Genomic DNA, 16,284 nt, shown 5'->3' on the forward strand with positions numbered 1-16,284 from the left:
TGGAAGCAGCAATGTCTCCTCGGCTCGTTCTCTCTCTCTCTTTCTCTCTCTGCAGGTGGGGACTCAGTTTAAAAACAGTCTGAGCAGCCTTCTAGAAATTCTCATCTCTAAGGAGCCCTCATACATCCGTTGCATCAAGCCCAATGACAGGAAAGAACCCAGTGAGTTATGAATCGCTGTGAACTGGGCTCAGGGAAAGGAGGCTGGGAGGCAAAGTGAGGTGGCAGTTGGGATCTTAAACACCACCACAAGCTCGCTCGATGTCCTCTGGATGTGAATCATTTTCCTTGCTAAATTATAGAAGTTGCCGGGCATTACAGGCTCACACCTGTAATCCCAGCACTTTAGAAGGTTGAGTGAGGCAGATGGAGCATTTGAGCCCAGGAATTGGAGACCAGCTTGGGCAACATGGCAAAACCCCATCTCTACAGAAAATACAAAAATTAGCCAGGCATGGTGGCATGTCTCTACTAAAAATACAAAAACTAGCTGGGTGTGGTGGCACATGCCTGTAGTCCCGTCAAGTTGGGAGTCTGAGATGGGCGGATAAATTGAGCCCAGGAGTTCAAGGCTGCAGTGAGCCATGATCATGCCACTGCACTCCAGTGTGGGTGACAGGGTGAGACCCTATCTCAAAAAATAATAACAATAGAAGGTAAGTGAATTCCTTTGGTGGTTCAGAGTGAGCATTGCTCAGAGCTTGGTCAGTTTCAGGAGCAACATAGCTGAGCCAAGGAGGTGTCAGAGGGGAGGGGAGTAAGCGTCGCTCTTTTCCAAGCGGGGAACAGTCTTCCAAAACGATCTATTACTTGGGGAGTTTCTAAGCTCTTGCCATGGTCTTTAATGAAGTCGTACCATCAGAGGCTCACAGAGGCCAGGCAGGAAAAGCAAATGAGTGAGGCAGGCAGGTTGTAAGGCAATAGGGAGTGGAGGGGACTGCCACAAACTGGAAAAGGGACGTTCTGTCTAAAGAGTCAGCAGCGCTACTCCTCTCCTGCTAGCTGTTGCCATGTGGGACTCTGGGCCCACAGTAGCCAGATCTCGACTTTTCAAAGGAACCAGAAATTTAATTTTTCCTATAATATTCCACCATTTAAAAAACACAATTGGGCTGGGTGTGGTGGCTCATGCCTGTAATCCCAGCATTTTGGGAGGCCGAGGCAGGTGGATCACCTGAGGTCAAGAGTTTGAGACCAGCCTGGCCAACATGGTGAAACCTTGTCTCTACTAAAAATACAAAAATTAGCCAGGCGTGGTGGCACGCACCTGTGTAGATACTCAGGAGGCTGAGGCAGGAGAATCACTTGAACCCAGGAGGCGGAGGTTGCAGTGAGTTGAGTTTATGCCACTGCACTCCAGCCTGGGTGACAAGAGTGAAACCTGTCTCAAACAAAACAAAACACGATTAAGGGCTCATGAAACATGTCTAGGGCCAGACCCAACACACCAAACTTCAGCTTGCAGCCTGTGATCTGTCTTGTTGAAATGAAGCCATGGGGTCCTCTTCTGTTTCTTCAAAGGCAAATTTGATGACTTCCTCATAAGGCATCAGATCAAATACCTGGGGCTGATGGAGCACCTGCGGGTGAGACGGGCTGGCTTTGCGTACCGGAGGAAATACGAGCATTTCTTGCAAAGGTAAAATGTATTTTATTGATCTGAAGCCAGTAGTCATGTGCCTACTATGTGAGAATCTCTGGGGTTTGAAGATAAATAAAATGGCATCCCTTAGGAAGCTCAGTTTGATTCTCTCTCTCTCTTTTCTTAAACGAAGTCTCATTCTGTTGCCAAGGCTGGAGTGCAGCCACGTAACCTCAGCTCACTGCAACCTCCACCTCCCGGGTTCAAGTGATTCTCCTGCCTCAGCCTCCTGAGTAGCTGGAATTACAAGCGCCCACCACCATAACTGGCTAATTTTTGTATTTTTAGTAGAGATATAGTTTCACCATGTTGGCCAGGCTGGTCTCAAACTCCTAACCTCAGGTGATTCACCTGCCTTGGCCTCCCAACATGCTGGGATTACAGGCATGAGCCAATGCACCCGGCTCAGTTTCATTCTTAACTTCTGTAGTTATGACAGGTAAAAACACTAACATCTGGGAGAATATAAAAACCCAGCTCTGGGTGTGGTGGCTCATGCCTGTAATCCCAGCATTTTGGGAGGACTAGGTGGGAGGACTGCTTGAGGCCAGGAGTTTTCAACCAGCCTGGGCAACATGGCAAAACCTACTCTCTACAAAAAAAACAAACAAACAAATTAGCTGGGTGTGGTGGTGCATACCTATAGTCCCCACTACTCAGAAGGCTGATGTGGGAGGATCACCTGAGCTTGGGAGGTTGAGGCTGCAGTGAACTTGAGACCGTGCCACTGCACTCCAGCCTGGGTGACAGAATGAGACCCTGTCTCAAAAAAAAAAAAGTTTATTATTTTTTTTACAAAACTCAGTTTACCACATTCTGTTCATTTCACTAATCACTGACTGTTTACAGTCAAGGGCAAGGCCAAGTGCATAGACCTGCCACCAGGGGGCGGCCGTGGGCAGTGCCCCACGGGCCTCTGAATTAGCAGGGGAAGCCGAGTCCATTTGTGACCATAGGGTCTGGTTTAGTGCCTTAGCACAACAGGCCATCAAGAGCAGCAAGTTAGTAGTGAGGACATGGGTTTTCAACCCACACAAACTTGGGTCTTAATCCTCATTCTCTTATAGCTGTGACCTATTATTTCCTTATCTGTAGGATTAAACAGTCTGAGCTCCGGGAGTGTGTAAAGATTTAATGAAATATTTCTATGCCTACTCTCACCTCTTCAGTGATGGGCTGTGTGTGAATTTATGCTATCAAAATAGCAACACAACTCTCAAGCATAATAAATGGTCACTTTCATAGGTCTGAATGGTTGAATATCAGTGATTTCATGTGGTTCAACCTAATATTTTGAGTGTAGTCTTTTGAGACTCTTTGCCCTTATTTTTCCTGTATGTACCTCCTTTGCCCACCATTTTTGCCCATCAGCTATTTATCATTCATTCATCCTCATCCCAAATCTGACTTCTGCAGCAGATGGCAAGGGCAATAGCCACTGCCCACCTCACCCTCCAAACACATATGCACTTGATGTTCCCATCTACCTGTGTTTATTGAACTTCATACATCTCTTGTTTATTTTTGCTGCTGTCTGAGGCTCATTCATTCTTTCCATAAAAACTAGTGAGCAGACCACGCATGTTGGCTTACAGCTGTAATCCCAGCACTTTGGGAGGTGGAGGTGGGTGAATCACTTGAGGTCAGGAGTTCAAGACCAGCCTGGCCAACATCGTGAAACCCCATCTCTCCTAAAAATACAAAAATTAGCTAGGCATGGTGGTGCACGCCTGTAATTCCAGCTACTCTGGAGGCTGAGGGATGAGAATCATCTGAGCCCGGGAGGCAGAGGTTGCAGTGAGCTGAAATCACACCACTGTACTCCAGCCTAGGTCATAGAACGAGACTCTGTATCAAAACAAACAAAACCAGTGAGCAGCTATCTGAGCTAGCATGGTCCTAGGTACTGGGGTAACCGCAGAGAACAGGACAGGCCCCATCCCTGACCTACTTTCTATGGGGAGACCAATAAGAACAAAGATGGAAAGTTAGCCTTCCACATCCACAGGTTCCACATCCAAGGAGTCAACCAACAGTGGACGGAAAATGCTTTGAAAAACACAAGAGTAATACACATGAAAAAGCAATACAGTATAATAACTATACATAGCATTTGTCTGTTATTAGCTATGACAGGTAATTGAGGGATGGTTTAAAGTGTACAGGAGGATGTACTTGGGTTATATGCAAACACTATGCCATTGTTTTAAATCAGGGATTTGAGCATCTGTGGATTTTGTATCCATAGGGGTCCTGGAACCAATCCCCCACAGATACTGAGGGGTGATTGTATAAGGCCAGGCAGGGATATGTTATTTGAAGAAAAATGAATCCAAGTAAGGGGGAAAAGTGGCCAGGCTCCCTCCTCTGAGTGAGGGAGTGAGCCATGAGGACATTTCGTGTCTTAGTCTGTTTGGGCTGCTGTAATAAAACACTGTAGACTGGGTAGCTTCTAACCAATGGAAGTTTCTCACTGTCTGGAGGCTGGGAAGTCCAAGATCAAGGCGCTGGCAGACTCAGTGTCTGGTGAGGGCTGGCTTCCTGGTTTGTAGATGGTGCCTTCTTGTTGTATCTTCACATAGTGGAAGGGGGAGATGAGCTCATAAGGGCACTAATCTCATTTATGAGTGCTCTACCCTAGTGACCTAATCACCTGTCAGAGGCCCTGCCTCCTAACACCATCACATTGAGAGTTAGATTTCATCATATGAATTTTGTGGAGACACAGATGTTCAGCCCATAGCATTCAGGGAACATCAATCCAGGCAGGAAAGCCTGGAGGTGGGAGCAGGCTCCAGGGCAAGCTGAGAGGCCAGCATGGCAGCTGGTCAGTAGCTAGGAGCAGAGAGTCAGGGGGAGATTCAGGGGACTGGGCTGGATATGCCTGAACCCTGTGCACCCACCTGGCACCACTTCCCTTGATATGGGAGCAGCCATATCATTAGAGTTGAAGAAGACAGAAGGTACTAGTCCCTCCAGCCTGCAGGCACTTAGGGTCTCTCCCCATCCCCTCCATATCTGTCTAGCTTTGGCAGTGCATGCTGGTATTGGGCAGGGTCAGCCTGGATGAAAGCAGGGCCCGAGGCTGTGCTGTATCCCCTGGGGGTGGTGGAGGCCCCATCTTCCCCAACTTTCACTGGAGTTCAGGAAGCACATGTCCTGCACGTTTGTGTGGTGGAACATGGGACACTCAACACCCTTAAAGAAAATGCTTCTAAAGTATAATTCCAGGAAAATAAAAATAGTTTTGGCCAGGCATGGTAGCTGATGGCCTGTAATCCCAGGACTTTGGGAGCCTTGAGGAGCTTGAGACCAGCCTGGCCAATATGGTGAGACCCTGTTCCTACTAAAAATACAAACATTAGCCAGGTGTGGTGGCACACGCCTATAATCCCAGCTACTCAGGAGGCTGAGACAGAAGAATCGCTTGAACCCGGAGTTAGAGGTTTCAGTGAGCCAAGATCGTGCCACTGCACTTCAGTCTGGGTGACAGAGTGAGACTCTGTATCAAAAAATATATATACATGTATTTTTTTTACAGTTTAAAATATTTTAAAATGAACATGGTATGAAAGGAAGGAGCATATTGGGAACACCATTGCTAGCGCTCCTTGAGTCTCGGACTAGAACCAAATACCTGGTGTGTATTAGCTCGTTTAAACCTCATGAGAACCCCATGAGGAAGGTCCTGTTACTATTCATGTCGCACAGGTGAGGCGGTGACTCCTCCACTCCGGAGCTGCACGGGAGCCCAGGCATTCTGTTTCTACGCCGGTGCCTCTGGTTGTGTTGCTTCCAGCCTTGATCCGTCTGCACTTCTGAATTCTGCGTTCACTTATTTTGTTATATTACAGACATCACGCTTCTCTTTCTAGTGACTACAGGGTAGAAGAGGATTGCATGCTGAAATCACGTTCTTGTTTGTTTGAGTCAGAGTTTCGCTCTTGTTGCCCAGGCTGGAGTACAGTGGCACAACCTCAGCTCACTGCAACCTCCGCCTCCCAGGTTCAAGCAATTCTCCTGCCTCAGCCTCCCAAGTACCTGGGATTACAGGCATGCGCCACCATGCGCCACCATGCCTGGCTGATTTTGTATTTTTAGTAGAGACAGGGTTTCTCCATGTTGGTCAGGCTGGTCTCAAACTCCCAACCTCAGGTGACCTACCTGCCTCAGCCTCCCAAAGTGCTGGGATTATAGACATGAGCCGCTGCACCCAGCTATTGGAATCAGGTTCTTAACACTGGACCCAAAATTACCCCTGGGAAGAAAAAAAGAGGCCCCCATCACTTCCCAAGCATGGAACCCTTTCTTTCTCTTCTCTACTCTTTCTTGAGACAGGGTCTCTTCTGTTACCCAGGCCGGAGTGCTCACTGCAGCCTCAACCTCCTAGACTCAAGTGATCCTCCTGCCTCAGCCTCCTGAGTAGCTGGGACTACAGGCATACACTGCCACACCTGGCTAAAAAAAAAAATTTTTTTTAAGTAGAGATGAGGTCTGCCCACGCTGGTCTCAAATTCCTGGCCTCAAGTGGTCCCCCTGCCTTAGCCTCCCAAAGTGCTGGGAGGCACCATACCTGGCCCCAAGCATACAACTCTTTCATCTGGTGCTAGAACATTTGTTTGTTCAGTTTTCTGTTGATAGACATCTGGGTTGTGTCCACCTTTTGGCCATTATGAATAACAGCACCATGCACTACTGCACCCAGTACACCCAGCGGCCGCTGTGAACACGCAGGCATGAATGTTCGGACACCATTTCATTTCTCTTGGACAGATACCTAGGAGTGGAATCGAGTCACTGGGTTGGGCATCTGATGACGTCATTGTCCTACAGAAGTCAAACTCCCCACCCTGTTGAAACAGTTTCTCTCCTTTCTTTCTTGCAAAGCACCTATCTTTGAATTTGAGGAAGTTCGTGTGATGGGACTGCTATATACGCTGAGTGGCCGATGTGCCATGGCAGTGCTCAGCAGGCTTCTGGGGCCGGGGCTGTGGGGAAGGGCTGTAGGAACATACAATCACAGCTTCTCCATGTCTCTCTTCTCCTGCTAGGTACAAGTCCTTGTGCCCAGACACCTGGCCACACTGGCACGGGCCTCCAGCAGAGGGTGTGGAACGGCTGATCAAGTACATCGGCTACAAACCCGAGGAATACAAGTTAGGCAAGTAAGTGACCAGGGGACCACCACGTGGTCTCTTCCCTTGACATCAGAGGGTTTTGTGCATTGGTCTGTATCCATCTAGAGCCAGGAGACTCGATTCCCAGGGACTTACGGAGGTTTACAAGATTATGCTTCATCTACTCAGTGTAAATGCAGCTCTTAATTCTTTAGAAGAGCTGTGGTGTTGCAGCGGGGAGGAGATGAAGTTCTAAAGGAACTACACTGACTCAGCAGATGGGCCTCCTCGCTAGCAAAGCAGAGGGGACCAGAGGGGCCATCTAACCTCTGTGTGCCTGGATTCTTTCACTATTCCCATGTACGTGTGACCTGCCAGAGGAGCTATGGGGACTTAAACGATGTGAGATTGACAGAAATGTAGCATTTCAGAAATGATGTCCTAGGCCGACTGCAGTGGCTCACGCCTTTAATCCCAGAACTTTGGGAGGCCAAGGCAGGTGGATCACGAAATCAGGAGATGGAGACCATCCTGGCCAACATGGTGAAACCCCATCTCTACTAAAAATACAAGCCTTGCGTGGCGGCGCATACCTGTAACCCCAACTACTCAGGAGGCTGAGGCAGGCGAATCACTTGCACCCAGGAGGCAGAGGTTGCAGTGAGCCGAGATCGCACCACTGCACTCCAGCCTGGGCAACAGAGCGAGACTCCATCTTAAAAAAAAAGAAAAAGAAATGGTGTTCTGGAACTCTTAACTGCAGAGTCATAGTTGTCTGTGAGCAGAGAACTTTTGTACACATTGAAAGCTTTCAGGCACAACTCAAGGGGCATCAGTCAGGAAGATGTGAGTCCCTTTTGTTGGTCATTTTGGTCAGGGTTAACGTGGTTGCAGGGATGGGGCCCTGGCTTGAAGATCTGTTCCCCGGCACAGAGCTTCCCTGCTGCAGAGATCTCTGCCTTTGATCCTATTCACGGGCTTTCCCCCAACTCCTAACTCCCACTTGTACATGGCCGCCTGGGATGCCTTGGTCTCTCTCCATCTTTAGGCTCCTATTCTGGGCCTTTTCCAATAATCAGTTACGTATTCAATCCAAATCCCTAAGGGGATTCTGCAAGGCTCAGCTCATCCTGAGGGAGGCAGACCATGGAGGTCAGAGGTGGGATCCGTCTGTTCCCTGTTCCATAAACTGTAACAGGGACAAGGGAGAGTGGGTCTCACCAGATACCACCCACTGCTGCCCCCAGTGGCTGCCCTGGAACTTTCCCTCCCCACTCAGGGCAATGTGGGGTCAGTATTTGTAACTTCTCTCTGCTGGCTAATGTGATCTTCTTCCTTCTTTCTTTCTTCTTTCTTCTTCCTTCCTCCTCCTCCCTCCTCCTCCTCCAAGTCTTGCTCTGTTGCCCAGGCTGGAGTACAGTGGTGCAATCTGGGCTCACTGCAACCTCTGCCTCTTGGGTTCAAGCCATTCTCCTGCCTCAGCCTCCCGAGTAGCTGGGATTACAGGCACGTGCCACCATGCCCGGCTAATTTTTGTATATTTATTAGAGATGGGGTTTCACCATGTTGGTCAGGCTGATCTCGAACTCTGACCTCATGATCTGCCTGCCTTGGCCTCCCAAAGTGCTGGGATTACAGGCGTGAGCCACCACACCCGGCATGATCTTCTTTTAAGCTTAGATCCACATTCTTTGTCTGGCTGGACGTGGTGGCTGGCACCTGTAATCCCAGCACTTTGGGAGGCTGAAGCAGGTAGATCACCTGAGGCCAGGTGTTTGAGACAAGCCTGGCGACATGATGAAACCCCATCTCTACTACAAATAAAAAAATCAGCCTGGCTTGGTGGCAGGTGCCTGTAATCCCAGCTACTCAGAAGTCTGAGGCAGGAGAATCACTAACCCGGGAGATGAATGTTGCGGTGAGCTAATATCGTGCCACTGCACTCTAGCCTGGGCAACAGACTGAGACTCTGCTTCAAAACAAACAACAAAAAAAAAAAAGAAAGAAAAAACAAACACCCATATTCTTTGTTGTCACTCTTTAAAGCCCAGGAACATAACCTGAAGCAACTTCAGGTTAGGATGGTATATTCATTTCCTAGAACTGGGCAACAAATGATTACAAGCTGGCTGATTTAAAACAAATTTATTTTCTCCTAGTGGTGGAGGCCAGAAGTCCAAAAATCAAGAGTTGGCAGGGCCACATTCCTGCTGGAGCCTCTTCCAGCTCCTGGTGGCTCCGGGCATTGCTTAGCTGCAGCTGTGTCCCTCCAGTCTCTGCCTCTGTCCTCATGTGGGCTTCCTCCCTGGTCTTTCGGTGTGGACAGGGACACTTGGTGGATTAGGGCCCACCCTTCATCACATTTCCAAATACGATCGTATTCTGAGGTTCTGCGTGGGCATGAATTTTTGAAGGAGGCACCGTTCAACCCACTACATGGTAAACTGACCAATTAATAACAAAAATATTTCTTTTCACTTCTAGAACCAAAATATTCATTCGTTTCCCCAGAACTCTGTTTGCTACTGAAGATGCCTTTGAATTCAGTAAACATCAACTAGGTATGATTTCTTTTTCTGCCCTATTTCAATAGAGCATGAAATGAACAAGGTGAGCTTGAGGGTGAATCTTAAACACGAATGTTTGATATATGTTAGAAACATTCACTTGGGAACTAGGAACGAGATAAGGGATTGTGATAAGACACATGTGAATTTGTTTTAACGAGTGTTTGGAGGTTGGCCCCAGATGCCGGCAGAAGTTCTCGTTCGGGTCAGATCCTGTTGTTCACTACGAGGCTGTAAAACCATGAGAGACCATCCCCTTTAAATTAAGGTTTTCAAAACTTCACTTGTCTGAATGTCTGGTGTTGGAAAGTGTGGCTTCAAAGCCTGCAGCCAGGGTGTTTGTTGGAAACCGTTAATGAGAAAAGTTAGATGGGGCAATGCAAAAAGTAAAACATCAAAACTACGGGGGGAGGGAGCTTCGCCTTTGAAATCTAACCTATCTGTCAAGAACTATGCTTGAGTAATTGAGGGCCTGCCGTACGCCAAGTGAACAAGTCCTTTATACCATGGTCTCATTCTGTTCTCAGAACAGACCTGTGAGGGGTAGGGGTTATATCATCTTTGCTTTCTATGCAGGGAAACTGAGGCACAGGGGTGTTGGTAACTCGTTGAAGCCTACACAGCAAGTAAACAGCAGAGCTGGGGTTTGCATGTGGGTCTGTCTTGGCAGTCTCATTTTCTGAACTCTGTAGCAGTGGGCACAATGGCTGGGGATCTGGTTGGAGGGCCACATTTGGGTCAGCAGGGCCTGAGCCAGCATCTCTAACTAGCTCACAGAGAACAGGACGCAGCTGCTCTGCAAGGCCCTTGATGAACTTGGCCTCTGATGGGACCTTAGTTGCTGTGTGGAGGGGGTGGATGGATGGTGCAGAAGCCAAGGCGAGTGTTTTGTGGTCGGACCTGGGTTCGTGCTCCTCCTTAGCTGTGTTACCCAGCAAGTGTCTTCACCAGCTGTCTGAGCCTGCGTGCCCATTTATAAAATGTGTTGATGATGACTGCCTTGTGGGGTGGGGTATGAAAATGAAATCTAATGCCTGGCATGGAACTGGGGGCGCTCTTAGCACTAGGTCTGTTCCTTGCCCTGGAAAAAGAAAAGAGAAAGGCAGGAAGGAAACTCCAGTTACGGGGCAGCATCTGGGAGCCAGGCATCATGTACCCAGCCAGCTTGCAGGTCAGCAGTGCTGAACTGGCTTCTTGAAACATCACTACACCACAGGCCTTTGAGGGCCCCTTCCATTGTCCCCCCAACACTCCCGAAGGTCACAATAAGATGCACACATGCAAAGCCATTTCACCAAAACTTCTGTTTTGTTTTAAGTTGCAAGAATCCAGGCCACGTACAAAAGCTGCCTAGGAAGGAGAGATTACGTGAAAAAAAGACAAGCAGGTAAGAAATAGAAACACACCAGCTTGCTCTCCTTCCTTCCTGCCTAACCCACCCTCCCTCCCTCCGTTCCTCCCTCCCTTCCTTCCTTCCTCTTTCTCTCTTTCTGATGGAGTCTGGCTCTGTCACCCAGGCTGAAGTGCAGTGGTGCTTATCAGCTCACTGCAACCTCTACTTACAGGGTTCAAGTGATTCTTCTGCCTCAGCCTCCCCAGAAGCTGGGACTACAGGCATGTGCCACCATGCCTGGCTAATTTTTATATTATTAGTAGAGACAGGGTTTTACCATATTGGCCAGGCCAGTCTCGAACTCCTAACCTTGTGATCCAGCCACCTCGGCCTCCCAAAGTGCTGGGATTATAGACGTGAGCCACTGCAACTGGCTTGCTCAGTTTCTCATCTGCTTGGCACCTGGGGCATATTTGCAAGTTCTCTCCCCCAGCTCATCCTTAAAATCTTGGTGTGGAGCTATCTCGGGGTCCAGTTCTGGAGCTTCTTCTCATTTTTACCTTATTCTTTGGAGATTATAACATAGTGGCCTGTATTCTGTTCCACAGGTATGTTTTATTTGACCTACAATATGTGTGCATTTAAAGAATAATTTTGTGGGCCAGGCGCAGTGGCTCATGCCTGTAATCCTAGCACTTTGGGAGGCTGAGGCAGGTGGATTACTTGAGCTCAAAAGTTTGAGACCAGCCTGGGCAACATGGTGAAACTCTGTCTCAACCGAAAAACAAACAGACAAAAATTAGCCAGGTATGGTGGTTAATGCCTGTAGTCCCAGCAACTTGGAGGGCTGAGGCGGGAGGATCATTTAAGCCCAGGAGGTCGCAGTAAGCCATGATAGAACCAGTACGCTCCAGCCTGGGCAACAGACTGAGACCTTGTCTCATAAAACCAAAGAATAATTTTTGAAAAAGGTTTCCAACATACAAGTACCCTTGAAACTGTCCATTTTCTATCTCTGCCCGGTCACGTTCTCAAACCACGCTCCCACCCATACGCACACATTTCATGGAAGTAACCACTTGTTTGAATTTGCCATTCATCATTCTCTTTTTTTTCCTTCAATAGTTTCACTATCTATGGATGTGTCTCTAAATAATATGTTTACAATTTGGCATGTTTTAATAAAACTATACTCTTGGTATTTTGAATGACATTTTTGCATTCCAAATTGTTTTTGAAATTCAACCAAAAGATGTGTGTAGATTTAGTTCATTTTCATAGCTGTGTAGTATTCCACTGTAGCAGAGGTCAGCATGATAGGAAGTATTTTAGACTTGGGGGTCCTGTGGTCTCTGTCACAGCTATTCAAGTCTGTCATGGTAGCAGGAAAGTAGCTTCAGATGATATGTAAATGAATGGGCAGGGCTGTGTTGAAATAAAACTTTATTTACATAAACAAGTGGCGAGCTGTAATGGGCCCGTCCCTGAGCTATGAGTATGCCACAACTTAGCTGTTCTGTTGATGGACATTTGGGTTGATTCAAATTGCTTATTTTTATAATAGAAACAATGCCGTTCTGAGGATTAAAAGCATTTAAAAAATCTGAGTAACACACACAAAAAAATAAAAAAATCTGCAAAGCATTTAAAAATTGGGAAACAGGCTGGGCATGGTGGCTCATACCTGTAATCCCAGCACTTTGGGAGGCTGAGGCAGAAGGACCACCTGAGGTCAGGAGTTTGAGACTAGCCTGGCCAATATGGGGAAACCCTGACTCTACTAAAAATACAAAAAATTAGCTGGGTATGGTGACACATGCCTGTAATCCCAGCTACTCAGGAGGCTGAGGCAGTAGAATTGCCTGAACCCAGGAGGTGGAGGTTGCGGTGAGCCAAGATGGCGCCATTGCACTCCAGCCTGGGTAACAAGAACAAAACTCTGTCTCAAAAAAAAGAGTACAAAAAAATAATTAGCCATACATGGTGGTGCACGCCTGTAATCCCAGCTGCTCAGGAGGCTAAAGCAGGAGAACTGCTTGAACCCAGGCAGCAGAGGTTGTAATGAGCCAAGGTCACGCCACTACACTCCAGCCTGGGTGACAGCACGAGACTCCATTTCAACTTTAAAAAAAAAAAAAAGAGCGAAATAAGCTGGAACCTAGTTTTATGTGCTCTGGCTTGTGTACCCGTTTTTAAATGTGGACAACTAAAAGTAAACTCCGGTGAGAAACATGGTGTTGAGACTAATCTGTACTTTCATAAGTGCCATTACTGTGCCTGAAAAGACCCTGGGAAATGACCCCCTCACGTAATTTCAGGGCTTCCCTGGAAACCTTCCACAGACCCCTTCTGTTCTGTTTCCATCTGGTTCACTTGTTGCCTGAGCACTCCCAGGTAAGAAGTGATGACATTTGCCAGACTCAGTGGCTCATGCCTGTAATCCTAGCACTTTGGGAGGCCAAGGTGGGCAGATCACGGGGTCAGGAGATCGAGACCATCCTGGCCAACATGGTGAAACACTGTCTCTACTAAAATTACAAAAATTAGCTGGGTATGTGCATGCCTGTAATCCCAGCTGAGGCTGAGGCACAAGAATTGCTTGAATCCAGGAGGCAGAGGTTGCAGTAAGCCAAGATGGTGCCACTGCACTCCAGCCTGGGCAATAGAGTGAGACTTGGTCTCAAAAAAAAAAAAAAAAAGAACTAATGACATTCATTTGACCTTCCATCTCTGAGGTTAACAGAGTGCTGCAGTGGGTGGTGGGTGTCCAGATGTTTGTTGAATGCATAAAGACTTCTGGAAAAGCCCCCTGTATTTCCATGCGATTCTATTCACCTTCTAATGCCAGCAGTAAACTCTTTCAGCCATCAAACTGGAAGCCCACTGGCGTGGAGCCCTGGCTCGGAAGGCAATGAAAAGGAGAAAGTGGGCCGTGTGGATTATCAGAAAGTAAGTTCTCAGGTACAACAGAGAGAGAGGTCGCAAAATGCTGGTGCCCTGCAGGGGATGGTCATGGTGGTAGATGAGTTCTTTGTGATTTTCGGATTCATGCAGAAAGGAAAAGCTCCCTTCAGAATGCCTTAGGAATTCAGTTCTATCCCTTTGCTCTGAGCTGAATTTGATGGTGATCACAACTCAATATATTTGGGATTTCTCTTAGCCTGGCTCAAAGGTCACAAAGTCAAATGCCTTCTGATGCCAGGCAGGTAAAGTGAGTGAGTCTCATGAGCTGGGAAAACACAACAGGGCATGATAGAGACTGCAGCAAACTGGAACGCTCAGTCCACCTCCAGCAGGGGCAGTATTCCAGGGCCCATTCCAGTTTCTGCTGCTGTGGGGAAATATAGGCAGATGGCTTAAATTTTCAAGGAATGCTGAGATCCAGCTTTTGGTTGTTGTGGGGTTTTTTGTTTTGTTTTGCTTTGTTTCTTTTGAGACAGAGTCTTGCTCTGTCACCCAGGCTGGAGTACAGTGGTGCAATCTCGGCTCACTACAACCTCTGTCTTCTGAGTTCAAGCCATTCTCCTGCCTCAGCCTCCTGAGTAGCTGAGATTACAGGCACATACCACCACGCCCAGCTAAATTTTTTGTAATTTTAGTAGAGACAGGGTTTCACCACGTTGGTCATGCTAGTCTTGAATTCCTGACCTCAAATGATCCACCTGCCTCAGCTTCCCAAAGTGCTGGGATTACAAACTTGAGCCACCATGCCCGGCCTTGAAATCTGGCTTTTATGTACTACTTCCTAACTTTTTTAAATGGGCAACTAATTCAAGCTCGTCAAAACAAAACAAAAGGCAGTGTGGTTGAAACAACATATGTGTGGGGCAGATATGGCCTGTGGGCTACATTCCTGGCTTCTGGCCTATGTGGTCATCTCAACAGCCTCTACCACTTTGGCCTCCTTTGAATCAAAGGAGGAGGAAAAGAAAATACATCTCAGTGAAGAAATGGTCCAGAAGAGTAACAAAGCATTTTCCTTTTTAGATTCATCAAGGGATTCATCAGTCGTAACAAACCCCTCTGCCCTGACAATGAGGAATTTATAGAGATTGTGCGGAAGAAGTACATCTTGAATCTCCGGTATCACCTTCCAAAGACTGTCTTGGACAAGAGCTGGCTGACGCCTCCTGGAATCTTGGAAAATGTAAGGACTGATCTGGGATTCCAGTGTCATAAGTAACATGGGTACTGACGGAGTATAACTCTCGTATTTCTTTGTGCCGCTTCCCTTCCCAAGGATGCTGCACAGGAAATTGAACTCCTCAGAATTTGTGATATCCATATTAGCGTTACACCCACTGGAGGCTGTTTAAACAGAGCACTTTGGTCTTGTTTTGTTGGTTTTTCTTTTCTTTTTTTTTTTTTTTTTTAGATGGAGTCTCGCTCCGTCACCCAGGCTGGAGTGCAGAGGCGCGATCTCAGCTCACTGCAACCTCCGCCTCCCAGGCTCCAGCGATTCTCATGTGTCCGCCGCCTCCCAAGTAGCTGGGATTATAGGCGCCCACCACCATGCCTGGCTAATTTTTGTATTTGTAGTAGAGATGGAGTTTTTCCATGTTGGCCAGGCTGTTCTTGAACTCCTGACCTCACGTGATTTGCCTGCCTCAGCCTCCCAAAGTGCTGTGATTACAGATGCGAGCCACCATGCCCGGCCGACAGAGCACTTTTGAAGCGTTTCCATTCTTGGTCTAGCCTTCCCAGAACAGCATCTCTCAAGAGATCATCCGAGGACCCTCTGTGTCTGGAACTTAGAGTCGGGGCTGTTGAAAGATTCCTGGGCTCTACTTTGGACCCACTGAGTCAAAATCTCCAGGAATTTCATTATAGCCAGTTCTGCAGGCAAGTCATAAACATATTCAAGTTTGAGAATCATTAGTTAAGCAAGAGCAAAAAGTTGGGAGAGGATCGGGTTAGCTGCTGTAACTGTAAAATCCAAACTGTTAACACTGGGCCAGGTGCGGTGGCTCCCACCTGTAATTCCAGCACTTAGGGAGGCCGAGGCGGGCAGATCATGAGGTCAAGAGATCAAGACCATCCTGACCAACATGGTGAAACCCCATCTCTACTAAATTAGCCGGGCATGGTGGCGCATGCCTATAATCCCAGCTACTTGGGAGGCTGAGGCAAGAGAATCGCTTGAACCCGGGAGGTGGAGGTTGCAGTGAGCAGAGATTGCACCACTGCACTCCAGCCTGGTGACAGAGCCAGACTTCGTCTCAAAAACAAAACAAAACAAAAACACTGTACTTGAAATCAAACTTAATTCAGCAGGGATTTTTAAGCTTCATTTTGATCGCCATAGCCCCAGACAGGGTGTGAGTGAAAAGAAGTGTGTTCTCCATACAGGCATCAGAGCTGCTCAGGAACATGTGCGTGAGGAACCTGGTACAGAGGTACTGCCGGGGCATCACGGCTGAGCGGAAAGCAATGGTAGGGACGTGATGTCTGCAGTGGCAGGTGGTGGAGGGAGGGAGGGTGGGTCCTGAGTGTCAGTCCTCCTCATCCACCATTTCACCTATAAGCTAGGGGTCATGCTAGTCCCATGCCTTGAAGTGTTAAGGATAAATGTATGTAGACCAGCAGAGAACCCTCAATGAATGCCAGCTGTGACTGTAATCAGCAT

General features: G+C 47.7%; 1 protein-coding gene across 1 annotated transcript in view; it reads left to right on the forward strand.

The window, feature by feature from the left end:
* The window catches only part of MYO1H (myosin IH), a 148,592-nt gene that overhangs the window by 126,496 nt on the left and 5,812 nt on the right, over nt 1-16,284 (forward strand). The window contains exons 21-28 of the mRNA XM_078338167.1: nt 56-161; nt 1,521-1,638; nt 6,693-6,806; nt 9,243-9,319; nt 10,644-10,712; nt 13,523-13,607; nt 14,646-14,805; nt 16,008-16,091. Of these exons, the coding sequence (XP_078194293.1) occupies nt 56-161; nt 1,521-1,638; nt 6,693-6,806; nt 9,243-9,319; nt 10,644-10,712; nt 13,523-13,607; nt 14,646-14,805; nt 16,008-16,091 (813 nt within the window). The remainder of the gene's footprint in view (nt 1-55; nt 162-1,520; nt 1,639-6,692; nt 6,807-9,242; nt 9,320-10,643; nt 10,713-13,522; nt 13,608-14,645; nt 14,806-16,007; nt 16,092-16,284) is intronic.

This window comes from Callithrix jacchus, chromosome 9 (genome assembly GCF_049354715.1).
Source record: "Callithrix jacchus isolate 240 chromosome 9, calJac240_pri, whole genome shotgun sequence".
Lineage (NCBI taxonomy): Eukaryota > Metazoa > Chordata > Mammalia > Primates > Cebidae > Callithrix > Callithrix jacchus.